The sequence below is a fragment of the Coturnix japonica genome, chromosome 3, assembly GCF_054131305.1.
Source record: "Coturnix japonica strain WE chromosome 3, WE-NBRP24, whole genome shotgun sequence".
NCBI lineage: Eukaryota > Metazoa > Chordata > Aves > Galliformes > Phasianidae > Coturnix > Coturnix japonica.
Window position 1 is genome coordinate 82,072,629 of NC_140665.1, and position 17,347 is coordinate 82,089,975.

Sequence of the window (17,347 nt, forward strand, 5' to 3'; positions counted from 1 at the left end):
ACTCTAATGGCTTGGTCACTCTGAAATGATAAAAATAGTTTATATTTGGTACATTCCATCTCATCTTCAAGATTTCTCATGGATGGAAGTGGTGGAAATGATGCACTCCTGCCTCTGTGGAGTGGCTGAGATTGTATTTCTTATAAATGAAGTTATATGAATCTCAGCATTCAACACGAAGAATGACAAAATACAAATCCTACCTACTGAATCTGCTTAATTTACCATTTCTTTCGCCACATATTTTCCAGTTACATTTGTTCTCCTTATTGGTAAAAGTTAGAACAATATGGGAAATTAGAAAATAAAACAAGCACATACTGTTGTCTACTCTTAGTCACAGAATTACTGGCTTCCACTTCATTGCCTCAGTAATTCACCAACCAATATGCTATAGCACATAGGCAGGTCAGTCCCAAACACAGGCCTTTAACACCCACAAGTGTGCCTCAGGCATCTGTTTCTGGAACTAACTACACACAGGAGAGCCATTCCTCCACATCAAATCCAGCCACCCTCAGATACTCCCAGCTGAAATTACCAGGTACCAATTACAGGTGAGTTAATTGGCAGCCATGCAGGTTCAAACGAGATACATGAACTGAGCTTGTGACTGAGCAGAGGCTCATCAGCCACACAGCAGCAGAGACCGAGCAGCTCTCAGGAGCACTGACACTGACAGAACCATCCAAGGGGAAGGTAGAGATGAACCACAGACAAAAAAGACGTAGGAAGAAGGAATATCAGAGCATCCCATAAATCATTCACATGTGGGATTCATATTAGACATAGCAGTGAGGTTAAAACATAAAAGTTAATTCCAAAACAGGCAACTTTATGAATGCAGGTCTTGTCAGACACCAAAGCAACCTTTTCACACATGTATAAGCAAAACGTAAGTGCAGTATGTGGATTATGGTCCTTGGGAAAACATGCAGTTTCATCTCATTCCACCTTCTGTTACACCTATAATCAGTAGTTTGTTGATTAAAACTCATTCTCCTCCTCCTTTCTTCTAGCAGACATCTCTGAGTCTGTGTTGTTTTCTCAGATGCAGAAGTTTTCATCCAGCTTTTCCAGTCAGTGATTTCTGAATTGCTATGACCCATAAGCTTCTGCTTTCAACATAATGTATGACTGGAGCAGCAATGGAGAAAACAATTATTTTTCTCTAAGCCATTGATAGTTGAGACCAAGCCTACAAAGCCTACGAAGCAATACTGTGTGTGACAGACCCAAGCTCTTTCATTTATTTTCACACACAAGCACCTCTTAAACCTTAAAATGGAAATCCTTAAGGTTGTTTTTCACCAGCTGGAAAGGTGCAAATAGTTTGCAGTACCCACACAGCTGCCTAAACAGGTAGGATTTGAGCTTTTGTCTTTTGGATTATTGATGTGACATTGCAGTGGTAACAAAATGAAGAGCTCTGCTCCAACAAGAGTTTCTGCTCTGTCCAAGAACCTGCAGAGTCGTGGGCAGCACAGGAACTCAGACAGCAAGGCAGGCACAGACAGCAGCTCAGGGTCCATCAGCATCTAAGTTGATTTCAATTGTTTTCCTGCTCTGTATTCATTGGTTTCAAATCCTTCCTTAGTACCTATTTCTGCCATATAAGCTATGATAGATGGCCAGCTCATATTGGATAGGCACGTGGCCAGCTGAGACTACGGACATTATTAACGTGTCTTTTTTAGCAATCAACCTCAAACCTTCAACTTAAACAGCACGTCTATGTAAAAACATCTCTTCACCTCAGGTCTTTCCATTTTTAATTTTCTCTTCTCCTCTTGTATTTGTCACATTCACCCACCACAACATCTCAATTGAAACTGTAAGCCACAGAGGAAAAAATATTCTGTAATGAGACCATGAAAAATGGGAACTTGTACCAAGAGCACCTCTGGAAATTAATAGTAATGGTGCCATTATTCCAAACATTAACTTGTCGTTCCTAAGTATATTTTTCCTCATTATTTTTTAAGCAGAGTAATGGAAGCTGGTCTGATTTGTATTCAGACATCAAGAGGATGCCAAGCACTGCACCTCCTTGCACTGGGTGTTCCTTACAGCATCCATTTCCTATAGAGAAGGTGCGTTGCAGTGGCAGCAGATTAAGCAAATCCAGGCTTTTTGTCCTTTAGGGAAAGATCCTTTGTTTTTGTCACACTCTGATCAGCCAGAGCTCCGAAGTCACAACACAGCAATCTCCAGACAAATGGAAATGATGTTCTTCGGGAACAAATGCTTTTTCAGGCAATTTCTGTTGACCAAAACATTGCAGCTCTGGTAAGCAGTCGTCTTCTGAGCAGCTTCTGACTTCTTCCCACAGACTGACGGTGGAAGCAGATGGGTCCATGCATTCTTGGTGCACATTTCCCCTTTTCCAGATTCCAAGAGCACAAAACACACAAAACAGCCTGAAGTTTTGAACATTTCCATTAAGCCAAACCTATTTTGAAGAGCAGAGCTGGCATCAAGACCATCTGGGGAGAGTTTTCCACCAATGCCCTGCCCAGAGAACACAGAAAATAAATATGTTGATGCTTCTATCCCTTCTTTCTCTTCACTATTCCAAAGCACATCCTATGACTCCAAAGAACAAGCTGGACACCTTTCATTGCTAACAAGTACTCTAATAAGCAAGAGCTGGGGGCGATTAGCAACTGAAACCAGACCGTCCTCCCCATATCCAGGAAGTGAAGGCTTTATCAGCCACAGAGGTCCAACAGAGATGACTTTTGTATATACACGTTCATTACGCATCAGTCTCCCACCTGGCAGAGCAAGCAGACACAGGGCAAGCCGTGGCTTTACTCATCTGTCATCTGCAGACACTGCCCTGCCACACAACTAATTTATGCTGTAAGTTCTGCTCAGTGAAGCACTGCAAATTATGCACACAAGCAAAAAGCATTTCCAGAAAGTAGATATCAAGTAAGCGACACTTGCATATTTGCATGCAAGACTAGCACCACAGCAAACAACGAAGATATTAACACCAAGACACATGGAGAAGATACACTGAAGGTATTTATTCAGAGGGCAAAGAAGAACCAGCTATTCATGAAGCAATCACTCAGCAACAGCCGAAAATTAAAACTACAAATCTAAGACTCTTCAAAAGTACCCAGGAATAGAACCATAGAATTATTTGAGTTGGAAGGGACCCTTAAGGGCCATATAGTCCAACTCCCCTGCAATGAACAAGGACACCTACAGCTAAGACAAGGTTGCTCAGAGCCCCCATCCACTACTGTCTCAGTGTCTTCCACCACTTCACTGGACGACCTGTTCCAGTACTCCACCACCCTTATCGTAAAAAGCTTTTCCTGTATGTCCCATCTGAATTTACCATTAGTCTGAAGACATTTCCTTTTGTCTTACCACAACAGACCCTGCTTCACAGTAACAAAAACAGAAGTCCCAATCAAACCTCCTTGTGTAACTACATATTAAGCTTTGAAATTCAAGATCTCTGAGTTTTCCAAGCAGCTGGTCAAGGTGCAGTGCAAGGCCCACAAGCCTCCACCCAGGAACGTGCACTTCAGGCTAATATGCAGGATCAGAGCTTTATGAGGACTTCAGCTAAAATCAGCTGCAGTATAAACCTTGCTCAGTAAAGCAGAAAGAGCCTGTTGACTTCTTTACAGCATCAGTTTGATAATGTTAAAGATGGTCTTTACAAAAAGTCGAAATGCGGTCATTTAGACTTCTATTCCAGGTGTATGGATGACCTCAGTTCTTAGCAATCATTCTCTACAGTTATGATGATCTGGAAGGTGACATCTGAACAAGTAGCACTATATATAGCAGTTCTGTTTTTAAGATACTGTTCTTCCAGGCTACAGAAATATCTTCAGACTAAATTCTATTATAGAAAAGGGTTCTTCAAGCCAGTATCAACAAAATAGCGACTCAATACAGGACTAACACAAGGGGAAAAAACTATATTCTTGAGATAAAGCCGGCAGACCAACCCCAAGCCTTTTGGAAACCTGGCACCAAACTAATAGTTTCTGCAAAGATTTGAGAAGCAATCCTTGAGAAGAGGCTCTAATGTCTTTTAAATTCTGCACAAGAAGCAGTATAATAAATATTGAACCTGGCATCAACTAAGTCAATGACACAGCAAGATCACCACCTGCAAAAATAACAAAGGCTTGTTACTACTACAGCTGTTTTTCAGTCAAAAAATATAAATATCAAGCAGGACCATTTACAGCTGGCATACATCTATATGGTGTATGGAGACAATTTTACCCCCTCAGATCTCTAGTAAAGCATCCTAAGCAAGTCACTGTTGCAGAACAATTTTCAGCTACCTCCAGGAAGCAACAGGCTCTTCTCTGCAGCAACCCAGTGCAACAAGTGCTAGGAGCTGAGAAAGGACACTCCCACATCACAATCCCATCAGATCATCTTGATAACGAAATTGGATATGCCCACTTGATGGCTGTGCTTCAGATTAGATGTGGCCTTCAGCCTGGATGCAGCCAGGCCAGCTGAGTATTGAACTGTGGGCATTTCTGCTGTGGATAGCAAGGTTGGTTTGCTTTTCTCTCCAAAGACTTATTTACATAAGCTGGAAAACAATTTAGAGATCAAAAGCAAAACTCTGCATCTAGAACAGGTACAAACATACTGCCATGAGGCTGCCTGGGTGAAACAGGGAAACGACTGCAGAAAGTTGACTGCATGTGTTTAGAATGAATTTTGCTTAGACATTTTTTCATCTATTTTTCATCTATTCATCTACTCATCATTTCAGCTGGGGGAGGATGGCAAAGAGAGGAGTTAAATTAATACAGCCTATGAACAGTTCTAGAGGTCTTTAAAATGCTTACTGTGTGAGGACTATATTCTAATTGGTGCTTGGAAAGAAAATAAATGAAACAACATTTCTTAATCCCATCACAAAACCTTAAGGTTTCAAGGGAAAGGGCCTCACAGAAGTCACTTCAAGTCAAAGCAAGGAGGTAATAGAATATCCACCCCCCAAAAAAAAAGTGAGTGATTTATTTAAAAAGGACATTTAAATGTATATTTATATCCTTTGCCCATAGGACATCAGAGTAGAATGTACATTATTCAGCAGTTTTTCTCATAGCTTTCCCCCAGAAACACTGACACTACAAAGACTCTCACAGAACAGCCATGCCATGCTTTGCTGATGCAGGTCTTCCTGCTTTGCTAGCTTCTTCCTACTGCCCAAACACATCAGAGCTGAACTGATAATGCTTTATAGCTTTCAATATTAGATTCTTATTAAACATTAAAATAAATCCCAACGTCACAGACTTTAAAGTCCAATAAGGCCAACTGCAGTGTCTACTTTGATGAGTACAACACAGATCATTACACTTCATCCAGCAGCTTGTGCACCAATTTGACCAGCTCAGGTGGAGTGAAGACATTCCTTCTGAACTGACCTGACTCAATTCTTATCGGTTCACTAAGTGCTGGTATTATACATGGCAAAGACCTTCTGCTCCTAGAAACCTCCCACAGCTCTGATCCTCAGTAGAACATAATGTTCTTCTAAAAGATAAATAAATAATACGGTTATGTCATATCTATGTTTCCTGTATTAATGCCTATCTCATTATCCCATTTTCCCTTTCTTAATTAAAGCTCACAACTACATGACAAAGCATCTTCAACTTGCCTGAGTCCTTTAGTTTCAGCTAGAACCAGTGTCCCATGACATTTTAACTGTGGCTGTCATTTTTGCTTCAAGGGATACAGGGAGTTCATACATCTGCCTGCTGCCTGATCGCCAAGTCCTGCTCTCCCTCAACAGATGACAGATCTATGCCGACACAACCTCCCTATCTCCAGCTATCGATCTACATTTTATCTACCCTAAAACCACTTCTGAAGTCTTCCAATACTTCCTCTCTGTTAACAAGTCAGTGCTTACCCATCTATGTGCTTATTTCCCAGCTGCAATTCACTCTTGAAGTTATTCCAAGCATTTTTATTCCCGTTTTCCAATTGATTTACCTTCATACATACAAGTTCATGTTCCTTGGGGGACTGAATTGCACCCACTGATCACAACCTCTGTCCAATTCAAATGCCCTAAATCCTCCAGCATTTAAGGGATTTAAACAAATCTTTGCAAACAAGCATGGTAAGGAACAACTTACATTCCCTTTGAAGCATTCTTCTCCACATTTAATTATGGTACATTTAAGACCATATGCTGTAAAGAGGAGCGCTTTCCACATGATCATGGCGGTACAGAGCAGCCTTTCACTGATGGACAGCTGCATGCATCCTCTCAGAAATGCAACCATGTATTCTCTTAATACCATCTTTGCTGACTCAGAATACACGAGTGTCTTGTTCAGAACAGTTTCACACTGTCAAAGTTTGAGCTTCTTGAAGTTGCAAAATATAACAGTAGTTTAAAGAGCCACTTGGAAGGAGAGCTGAGAGAGCTGATGTTTGCAAACAGATCTATCTGCAGCCTTTTACTTTATAAATACATCTTCTTGTCAAGCTGTAAAAGAGTAGAGTTTGTTTCTTTTGTTCTTCTCTCTTGACTACTGCATGATCATATCAGACTCACTTGGTTTTCAAAAAAATCTTTGTCTCTTAACTAGACGTAATTTTGAAATAGCATTACAACAATGCAGGAAAAGCTTCTTTCAAGTGACTGATTTACATGTTCTTACTCATTTTGCCTTTCCAATCTCAAAAAGCTCTACAATCAGGGAACAAGTGATTCTTATTCAAATTACATGGCAGTAAGTGTTCAAAAGCTCTGCAAGACAAATAACTCTTCGGTGTCCAGCTGCTGAGATGGAAGAATCTCACTGTGGGTTTTTACCAATAATCAAATTCAGCTTTCAGACTCAAGATGGTAAAAATGTAAGAAATTTGAAAATAAATTGCCTTAAATTGTCTTTGAACGGCACAAAAAAAGAAAAACATTACATTTTGCTTACATACTAATTATCTACATAATTTTGGAAGCTACTTGTAACTGTCTGCACTAATTTGTATGTATTGCTATTACATATTTTTATTACAATGCACCTGGCAGGTAATTAAAGGGACAGAAACACAGTTCAAAGTCATCTGAACTGAGATGTAAACCAGCGGTGGTGTAAACCAGTGAAGGACACGGGCTTTGTCAAATACAGGTTCGCTGCATTTCGGATTAAGATTTTTCCACTTAACACAGGAATTTTGAGGTTATATTCTTCCCTGTAACATAGGCCAATTTAAATTCTATGTTTGAATTCCTAAATATATAATTCCTAAATATAACTGTACTCTCCTTACATAACAATCAATGAAGATGTATAAACAGGGAGCCCCCATTCCCAACATAATAGATTTCAGAGTAAAGGTAAAGACCACAAATAAACTGCTAAGAGTTTTAATTGCCATATGATTGAAGTGACAGCGTCATCATTTAGGAGAGTTAAGGCAGAATAAATTCAAAATGTGAGCACTGTTACCACTTACAAAGGCTCTTCAAAAGAAAATCTTTCACCATCTAACACAACCAATGGAGTCCAATACTCCCACACATCAGTGGAGTGCTGCTTCAATCTTCAGTATCTGGAGTGCAGCCGTTTTCAGGATGGATTTCTACAACAACTTTGAATATACTGTATTCAAGGAGTAAGATGCTGGTAGTTTACACAGAGCAGTCGCTAATTAAATTAGGAATAATATAAGGAACAGTGAACCCTAGTAGCCAACCACCTCACAACAAAAGATATATTTCCTTTCTAATGCTCAGTGTTGCACCAGGTATGTGCAAGTTACATGCCCTTAAATGAGCACATAACATACAAGAAGCAGAGACTAAAGGTTTATCCAAAATCTTCATACTAATAAAGAAACATTAGTTTTTCAACTACACCATTTATAGTCTGAATCAGTCAGCTGTTGCAAAGAATAAAACCTCTAGCATAATACAACTATGCAGGTTACATGCACATCCTAACTAGGTTCTATTTCAAGCACCATTAACAGGCTCTCGCAATTCAGTGCTAAGGTACATGAATTATTAGGAAGCTGATTTCCTTCAGCTTGTGTAGAAAATGAGTTCACTCCTTCAGAAGGTGGTTTAGATCACAAGGAAGAAGTCCCACTTAATTACCTTATAAATACAGCTAAAAATAAAATACTGACATTTTTAATCTTGCAATTTATTTATTAATAATATACCAAAAAAGACTACAGAATAGGATAAAATAATTAAACATCTTAAACAAAATCAAAAAAGGCAAGTCAGGCAAAAGTCACCTAAGAAACAGGAAGGAATTTTCATTTTCCATCTTTCAAGATGCCCTATGCAATAGTATCCTACAGCAACAACAGTAACCACTGCACATGATTACAGCTTCAGCATCATTCTTCTTTTTCCATCAGCCTATTCAAATTGCTGAATGCTTGTGTCTTCTAGGTAGTGAGATGCATGTTCCTTAGTAAAAGGCTGAATTCAGAGTAGGAAAAGGAAAAAGCTACCACAAGTGCTTAGTCTTCAGTGAAGTATGCCTCCAGACCCTCCAGCTCTGCATCCGTAGTCATACTGGAAGACGTGGAAGCAGAGTTTGAATTCACACTTTCCTGACTGTTATTTTTTTGTTGAGAGTTCCCCAAATGACTCGGTTCCTTCTTCACTTCTTTACCACCACTTAATATCCTTTGACTTTCTGCAAAATACTGATTCGGGTGATTCAAAGAAAATCCAACGTCATCAACCTACAAACATGAAAGGAAAAGTTACTATCTTTATTTTTTAGAAGTCATTTCAATTCATATTCAAGAATAATTATCAATAATTTCAAATTTTGTTGAATGCAGTGGTTTGTCAATACAAGCCCAATAAATTTAACCCTGACTTTTTTTTTTTTAATCACACAATTTCTTCCCTCAAGTTAGGAATAAAATTATTGCTTTGGCATAATCATCAAGCAGTATTTTTAATTGTCTTTCCTGTATTAAAAAAAGAAACAAAAAAGCAATATAAGTAAAATAGCATACATTCAAAGACTTAGGACAACTGAATCAGTACCTAAAAGCAGCAGCATCTTACACAATAAATGAACCATACTAAGTCTGGAGCACAAATGGAAATAGAGAAAATAAGTAAAAAGTGTTTACAACAGCATGAAAAGAATCCAGAGCTTAAAGTATCAATGTGTAGTACTGAACAGAAACCAGTAACTTCATCTCTTTACCTTTTTTCCCCAATAGAAACAAATACACTGTTTACAAGACAACAGGCTAAGCAAGCCCAGTATGTTAAGCTCCAATGCTAAACATCAGCATCCTGAAACCCCACTATCTGCCTCACCAATGCCACAGAACTGCTAGGTGTCTTTTCAGTGAAAAATAACAGAATACTAACATAGAGAACACTGGCTTTATATTGCTCTTTTCTACTTAGCCAATTTTCTTTCAGATCCATAATTATTTGACTAATGCAAGTTAATACTCATGAAATACTTCAACATGGCTTTCAGTTTTAAAAGTGAGCTCCTCTGACATATTCACCACATTCTCCAAGGTAACCTTTGTATAAACAGTTCAAAACACTTCCACCTCACATTCAGGAGAGGTGCACTTTTCATCTGCCTATCAGTTCATGCAAATACTAAGAACACTGAGAAAATACTGCTCTTGTAGATGGAAGTGGTTCTTGTAGTCCACCATACAGTAGCAGATGAGGCCTGAATGCCTCAGCCCATGGATATCCCCCAGAAGTGGCTCAGGCCAGAGCTACAGCCCAAAGAGAGCAGACCAGGGTGGGAAAGGAGAGCTTCAGAGCTGTGTTGGGGCAGTGGTGGGAGAGCTGCAGCCTGGGGGAAGCCCATGGGGGACCAGCTGAGGAATGACAGCATCCCACAAGAGGGACCCCACATGGAATAGGGGCAAAGAGTGATGATGGAGGAGCAAGACCAACTGTTATGGACTGACAGCAGCCCCCATTCCCCTTCGCTGCTTGGGGAAGGAAGAAGGGGAAGGAGGATGAGTGGAACATGCTTCTCACCACTCTAGTCTGTTATCAATAAGCAGTGAATTACATTAGTCTCCCTACACTGAGTCCATTTTTCCTATGACAGTAATTGGTGAACGCTCTTGCTGCTGTTATCTCTGCCCACAAGCCTCTTTCCATTGCAGTTTCTCCCATCCCTCTAAGGAGGGGGAATGAGAGAGTGGTGTGGCAGTGCTAAGTGACCTATCAGTGACCACCACAAAAAAAGGCTCCAGAATACTGTAAAGATTCCCAAATGTGGGATATGGTAAACCAGCAGACACTAAGAGACAGACTGGTAATTTTCTACTTCCACAACCTTCCTCTTTACCCAGAAAGATGGAGTCAGTTCCAACTTAACAAGCAACTCTGCACACACTCACAACCCCCTCATGAGGACACACACAGTGGCTGATTCAATATGCAAAGCCATGAGCTTAAATTTCAGCCACTTGTGAAAAATCATCAAGCAGAGAATCAATGTGTGTCCAAAATGAGAACCTGATTAAATGCATTGCTGCAACCTACCTTAGCACCATCAGAAAACATCTATACATACAACAAAATCTAATTCAGGCATGAAAAAAAAAGATATTAGCGACTGTAGCAAGTGAACTTGATTGAAAAAATCTTAATAATAAGTGGCAGGCCTACCGTGCTAATTAGGAACTCAAAGTAAAAGGCACATAGCAAAAAATAAATCCAAAACCATCAGTAAATTTAATTTCAGTCTTATCTGGAATTTCATCCAGCCAGCTTTCATCCACGTTCCAATTTCCATTTTGTGGGAACTACTAAATTGCTTCTTCACATCAAAAGGCTTAAAAATAAGTAATACAGAAAAAAGCTCATATTTTTATTTATTTTTAGAAAACACTCTTAATTAGTTCCCTTAAAATCTCTCTTCAGGCCATTAAGATTCATTTTGTAATTCTACTTCTGTTTTAAACCGCTCTCTCCCCAACAAGTTGGAACGTGTGTGTTGTCTAAGTGAAATCTACAGCTACGTTTCTAGAGGTGACAGATGGCATTCGGCTAAAAGCTACTTAAAGACTGTTAGTTAAAACTGTAAGATGAGTCCACATACTCTCCTTTTCAGACTTGAATGCTACTAAAATAAAGCTGTAGTGGATTGAGTTTAGACATCATTTTTATTAGAATTCTACCCATTCAATCACCTCTTTTGAGAGAAGTTCTGTTAATAATTATCATCAGCATTTGTGATAGTGATAAATAAATCCCCATGCACTTTTCAGTAAATATCTATGAACAAAAATATTCTGCTCTGACTGGAAATGCACAACAAATGTTGAACACAAAAACAGAGGTGTAGCATTAAAAAAATAATCATGTGGATTTTTATACATTAGACAGCTCATGTAAGTCTTACAATGTTTCTAGTTAATGTTCACTAAAAAAATACTTAAAAAATATCACCAAGTTGAAAACCTTCCTCAGCTTACAGATAAATTACCAGAAGTTTACTGCCTGAAACAGGGAAACTAGATTTCTCTAACAGTTTTATCCATTCACGCCAGTAAATCCATCTAGAATCCACTATCCCCAAAGAAAAATGTATTTTCTGGGCAGTCAGAAATTTAAGCTCGTAGCACATATTGATTCAAGTGAAGAAATCTGTCACTTCAGACAGAACTCCTTATTCCACCTAGCAGCTGATACTATCAGAAGACTATTCTTGGATTCAACACACCGTGCACACACTGACCTTCAGACCAACTCTAATTTTATAGTTGCTGCTATTACAAATGTTCGAAAAGAAACTGAAACAACAATTTCACAGCAATCGTTCCTTTGGGTTTTAATCAAGAACTTTTAAAATTACAGCTGATATTAAAGAAGAAAAACCATGTGGAGCAATTATGCTGCTGGAGTAAATGACATCAATCAACCAAACCAAGTTAAATGTTCTTGAGTTCTGACCACAGATTAAGAAAAACATTCTGCATGTATATGTATTTTTAAAATAAACAATTCCAAGGTGATTCCTTGGCAGCCGAGAGCTTGCTAAGTGTGTTAGATTTCACTGACTTCTTAAAAAATACACAATGATTGTAAAACATTACTGGTCTGGAATAAAATTTTGAGAGATTAATATCAATATAAATAATCACGTGCTTATTTACAGCATATTACTAGTACAGCAACACTCATGCAAATGTCATTAGCATCATTAGTTCCTTTGGAATATAACTTAACACAGTCACTAGCCGGATAGGTTTTCTTATTCCTAACATCTAGCGGATTAAAACAGTAAATGGTGATTTATTTACAACCAAATTTCAAAGCACTAATTCTTTTTACAGACAAGCTGTCACAGGAATATTAATTTGACCTATTAGCAGCATGCAGCTGGTATCAATCTATTTTACTTGACTGAATATTATGTACCCATATACCTGAATTGTTTTGTCCGAAAAGACTTTTCCCTGTTTTGAATTGAGATTCATCTTTATGAAAACCAATGAGAACAAAAAAGTCAGTGGCAAAAGACATTTAATCCTCGCCCAGATCTTTAACAAGATCATTCCATATTCTGATGTTTGGAAAAGGGTGTTTCAATTTTTTCAGTTGTGGAGTAAAGAAAGTTCCAACAAGAGCTGTGCTCCTACTTCTTTCATGACTGTGAAGAATCTTGAACCAATGAGAAAACTGCTTTTCCTGAATCAAGAAATCACACAGGAGATGTGCCAGTGCCTTTCACTACCTTATGCCTTCTTTGTGGAAAATCTTAATATAATAGTTTATAGAAGCTTATGATTAAGCAAGGAAAAGGTCTGCTTGTCTTGATTTAAAAGTTAATCACACGTGATGAACAACATGAGAAAAATACCAAGAGAAAATTAATATCAACTCTGTAAGTGCTGGAAGATTAGAGTTTCAGTTCCATTTGTTAGATCTGCTCTGCTTAAGGTATATCTTGTAATACCAAACTTGCATTATGAGTTAAAAATGACAACTTGTTTATAAACAGGATATCGAAAAAGTTAAATGGTTTGAAATACATTTAAAATTTGTTTATAGATACCTAAATGCAAACATTTAAACAAATTAACATTATTGACTATTTTAGGAAGAAAGAATAAACTTTAACTGTAATTTATAATGTTCATAATGCACATATCGTCAATATACAAAAGAAGGGAATTATGAAAGAATATTTGAAATTTTGAAGTGAAAACTAATAACGTAAGATAGCTAGCATTGGACATAAATGCTGCAAATAGTCTTAGGATTTCATACAATTTCCATGGTCGTCTTCAAAACAAAGTCAATGATTATAGTTTAACAATAATTACTACTAGTTACTTACATCATGTGTCAGTTCGAAGTACTTCTGACAGGCCAGCTGGTAATGCATGCCTTTCACCAATTCCAGGATCTACACAGAGGAAGAAAAAATAATGTGAAGGAGCCAAAGGTAGCACACATGTGCAACAGAGAACTTTGCAATTTGTAGACATTTACCACAACAAGGCAAATAGCACCTTTCCCAGCAGATGTGTATAATATCTTAAGTAACTTTGTAGCACGTTTCATCTTTGACTTGTGTATTCTACTAATAACTGAAAGAATTTAGACATGCTATAACTCTTTAAAAATAACCATGTCATATTAAAAACAAGATAAATCCACAGAAAGATACACTCGGTGTCTAAAATATAATTTCAGCACCTTATTTTCAAGAAGTTGAATTTATATTTTGTTAGTAAAATTGTGACAGCTATTGCTAAATTATCACATTGCAACACCTCTTCCATAATTGCAGATGTAAATCTAGTAATTCAAGTGTTCGAAGCACAAAACAATCAAGTACACTATTTGTATCTTTATTTTCCATATTACCAGTTCATACAGATGCAGAATAAAATAGTACAGTGCTCCCATCAAGAAAATTTAATGCAAACTCTTCAGACAAGTATCTCTGAGAGGGAAATGCTTCTAACCTTCAATCATATTTGTCCTTTTAAAATGAAGCTATTTCTGGCCAAGCTCAGCAGAATACGTGAGTGAATAGCCTGCTCTGAACACCTATTAGGAAAATCATGCCATCTTTTGTAAATACAATTTGCGTTCCAGTTCTACTGCATGTAATCTCTTCTGTGCTGTACGATTCCCCATTCTTATCAGCACCACACAATGTCGGCTGACTTTTTTTTTTTTTCCTTTTTTTTTGTGTTAAAGTTCCATCATCTCCTCCCTCCTTCGTATAATCAAAATACACGCTCTCTCTGCTTATCAAAAAGAGAAGATTGCTGGAATTAAGAGATAACCTCAGTGGATGGAAAAGTAGTTTTCAAGAAATGTTAATTTCAAGTCCCTTTCCCAGGTTTGACCTTTGTGTCAAACATAGCAACAAACCCCAGCTTAAATCCCTGCTGTACTCATTACTGGATGCCGCCTCGTATTTATTGACAGATGTATAAATAAATTACATTTGCTGAATGGATTAAAAAAAAAATAATGGCAACACACAGCCAAGAAAGTACTTAACCACACACTTTCTGTGCTGTAGTCTAACTGATTACACTTCTATGCTTCTTGCCAATTCCTGTTAAATCTTCTGTAAGAGTTCAAGATCAAGGCCAACTGGGCAATGAAGCCCGAAATTCAGCTCTCTCACACACATGCACACATATACATGTGTATACACACAAACACACACACTTCAATTTAATTTTTTCATCTCTCTCTCTCCTTTGAAAACGACTAAAAAAATTAGCGTTACATTGAGCAAATGGTTGAAGAAAACTTATCTACTCTAAATGCTTCAACTGCACTTTGCCTTACATTTTTCTTGAGTTGTGCAAAAGGGCTATCTCAACTTCCAAATAAATGCTAGCCACATTGTACTAAAAACTAACAACACTGCATTGTTTACTTAAATATATAGTATAGATAGATGTAATGTATATATTTGAATAGGACAGAAACTTTATTCAAGTTATCCTTATTCCAAAAAGCCTTTATGCCCCAACATGTTTTTCCTCATAATTCGGAATACTGATCAGAGAACCTATGTGCCCACTGACCAGATGAAAGAAACATTTGCAATGTTTAATTTTATTGCATTCAGATTTTCATGAACCAATCATTCCAGCTGGAAGAGTCAACTAATTCAGTCTAGTTCATGAACACTTCAGGTTTTCTCAGATTTATTAATTTAATCAAGATTAAACTTCAATATAAACTATTCTAATCCTCAGGTGGAAATGTACTCTAAGACTCAGATTCAAGGGAGCAAACAAAACCTTTCCAAAGCCTCAACAACTTCTGAGTATAACATCTAAAAGTTTAAAAGCATCGAAGTTCTCTTGTAATATAGAGGACTTTTAGGAAGAGTTGATCAGTTAAAAGGTTAGTCATGTTGCAGTTTGTTCAACTTTTCTATTACACAGAATCACAGAATTGTAGGGGTTGGAAGGGACCTCTAGAGATCATCGAGTCCAACCCCCCTGCCAAAGCAGGTTCCCTACACCATGTCACACAGGTAGGCGTCCAGGCGGGTCTTAAATATCTCCAGAGAAGCAGACTCCACCACCTCCCTGGGCAGCCTGTTCCAGTGCTCCGTCACCCGCACTGTAAAGAAGTTCTTCCGCACATTTGTGCGGAACTTCCTATGCTGTACTTTCATCCCATTACCCCTAGTCCTATCCCCACGCACTACTGAAAAGAGACCAGCCTCACCACTATGGCTCCCACACCTCAGGTATTTATAAACCTGGATCAAGTCCCCTCTCAGCCTTCTTTTCTCAAGGCTAAACAGACCCAGTTCCCTAAGTCTCTCCTCATAGGGGAGATGCTCCAGGCCCTTCACCATCTTAGTGGCCCTCCGCTGGACTCTTTCCAAGAGATCCCTGTCTTTCTCGTACTGGGGAGCCCAGAACTGGACACAATATTCCAGATGAGGCCTCACCAGGGCAGAGTAGAAGGGGAGAATTACCTCCCTCAACCTGCTGGACACACTCTTTTTAATACACCCCATTATGCCATTGGCTTTTTTGGCTACAAGGGCACACTGCTGGCTCATGGTCAATCTGTCGTCCACAGTGCTACAGGTATGTTTTGTATTAATGATGCCACTACCCAACTATCCTTAAAAGCAGAAAGGACAAGAACTACCAAAGCCAGCGTTTGATTGACTAACACTGTGACTCACAGGATGCGAAATCACTGCTCTCTTCTCTGCTAACTTCAAGTGAGGGGTATTATTGACAAAGCACAGATAAGTGACAGAATAAAGGGGCACTTATAATTTTCCGTCTTGTAGGAGAGATTATCCAGAACAAACTATTCTGATATCATGCCCACTTAAGTCCCTGACCCATCTAAGAGAAAATCTCGACCCATCTTTACAACGAGTACTCCTTTCAATCAAGACTGCTCACCTATACATTATGTTATCAGAGCTCTCTCTGAAGAACTCAAATTTCTAAAGAAAAGCTTTATTATTTTGTAGCTGCTCAATCTTCCCATCTTCTCTGCAAATCCAACAAGGAATGCTCATTCCACTTCCTCAAGAATACTCAAACCTCCCCAAGGTGACTGCTGTGTCACCACGTAGCCAGTATAGACAAAGTACCTCCATCCAATCTCTCAAAATAACATATGGGATCACATTATTAACCATGCATTGTACTAACATACTTATCCATAACTCCTTTCTCTCCACCAAATAATCTCTCCAACTTTGGCTGCTGAGTAAATTTTAGCCAAATCTGTCAGATAGTGATGACACCACTATACAATTCCTACACAGTGATTAAAAGCTGTGATTGGACAAAAAAAGCCAGACAAACCTTCACAACTTGTTCAGGAAAAGCAGTTCTAATTCTACTACTGTCCATTCTGAGAGGCATCCAGAAGGCAGACAAGCCATAAGACTGATAATTAGCATATAAGTAACTTTAAATTGGACACCTCATATGGGAACAGATTCACTTTTCTGTATATGATTGAGTTGAGGAAAGAGGGTTACAATAAATGTATCCTAGGAAGAATGAGTTTAGCAGATTAACAGGCTTTAACTGGAGCAAGTTGCTGTGAGAAATAAACAAGAGTTAAAATGACAACAGTAGAGCCCAGCTAAAAAAGTCTTTTGCATGAGAGGAATGACCTTTAATTTCAACAAAACAATTATGATTCATAACAGAAATCACCATTCCTACTACATTTGTGCTCATAATGAAAGCAAACTTGCAGCTGCTTTTCACTAGCATTATCCAGAAACGGTTCTTCTCTCAGAACGACCTTAATTACCCACAACAATCTTTTGCCTCCTCGTATACTCAGACATCTATACTAAATTGCTTTACTTCGCAA

General features: G+C 38.4%; 1 protein-coding gene across 3 annotated transcripts in view; it reads right to left on the minus strand.

The window, feature by feature from the left end:
* Window positions 1-8,158: 8,158 nt before the first annotated feature.
* The window catches only part of PRIM2 (DNA primase subunit 2), a 77,928-nt gene continuing 68,739 nt past the window's right edge, over window positions 8,159-17,347 (minus strand). For all 3 annotated transcript variants that reach the window (XM_015859225.2, XM_085542063.1, XM_085542064.1), the window contains exons 12-13: window positions 13,338-13,406; window positions 8,159-8,730 (exon numbers count right to left, since the gene is read on the minus strand). In XM_015859225.2, the coding sequence (XP_015714711.2) occupies window positions 8,503-8,730; window positions 13,338-13,406 (297 nt within the window). In that variant the 3' untranslated portion in view covers window positions 8,159-8,502. The remainder of the gene's footprint in view (window positions 8,731-13,337; window positions 13,407-17,347) is intronic.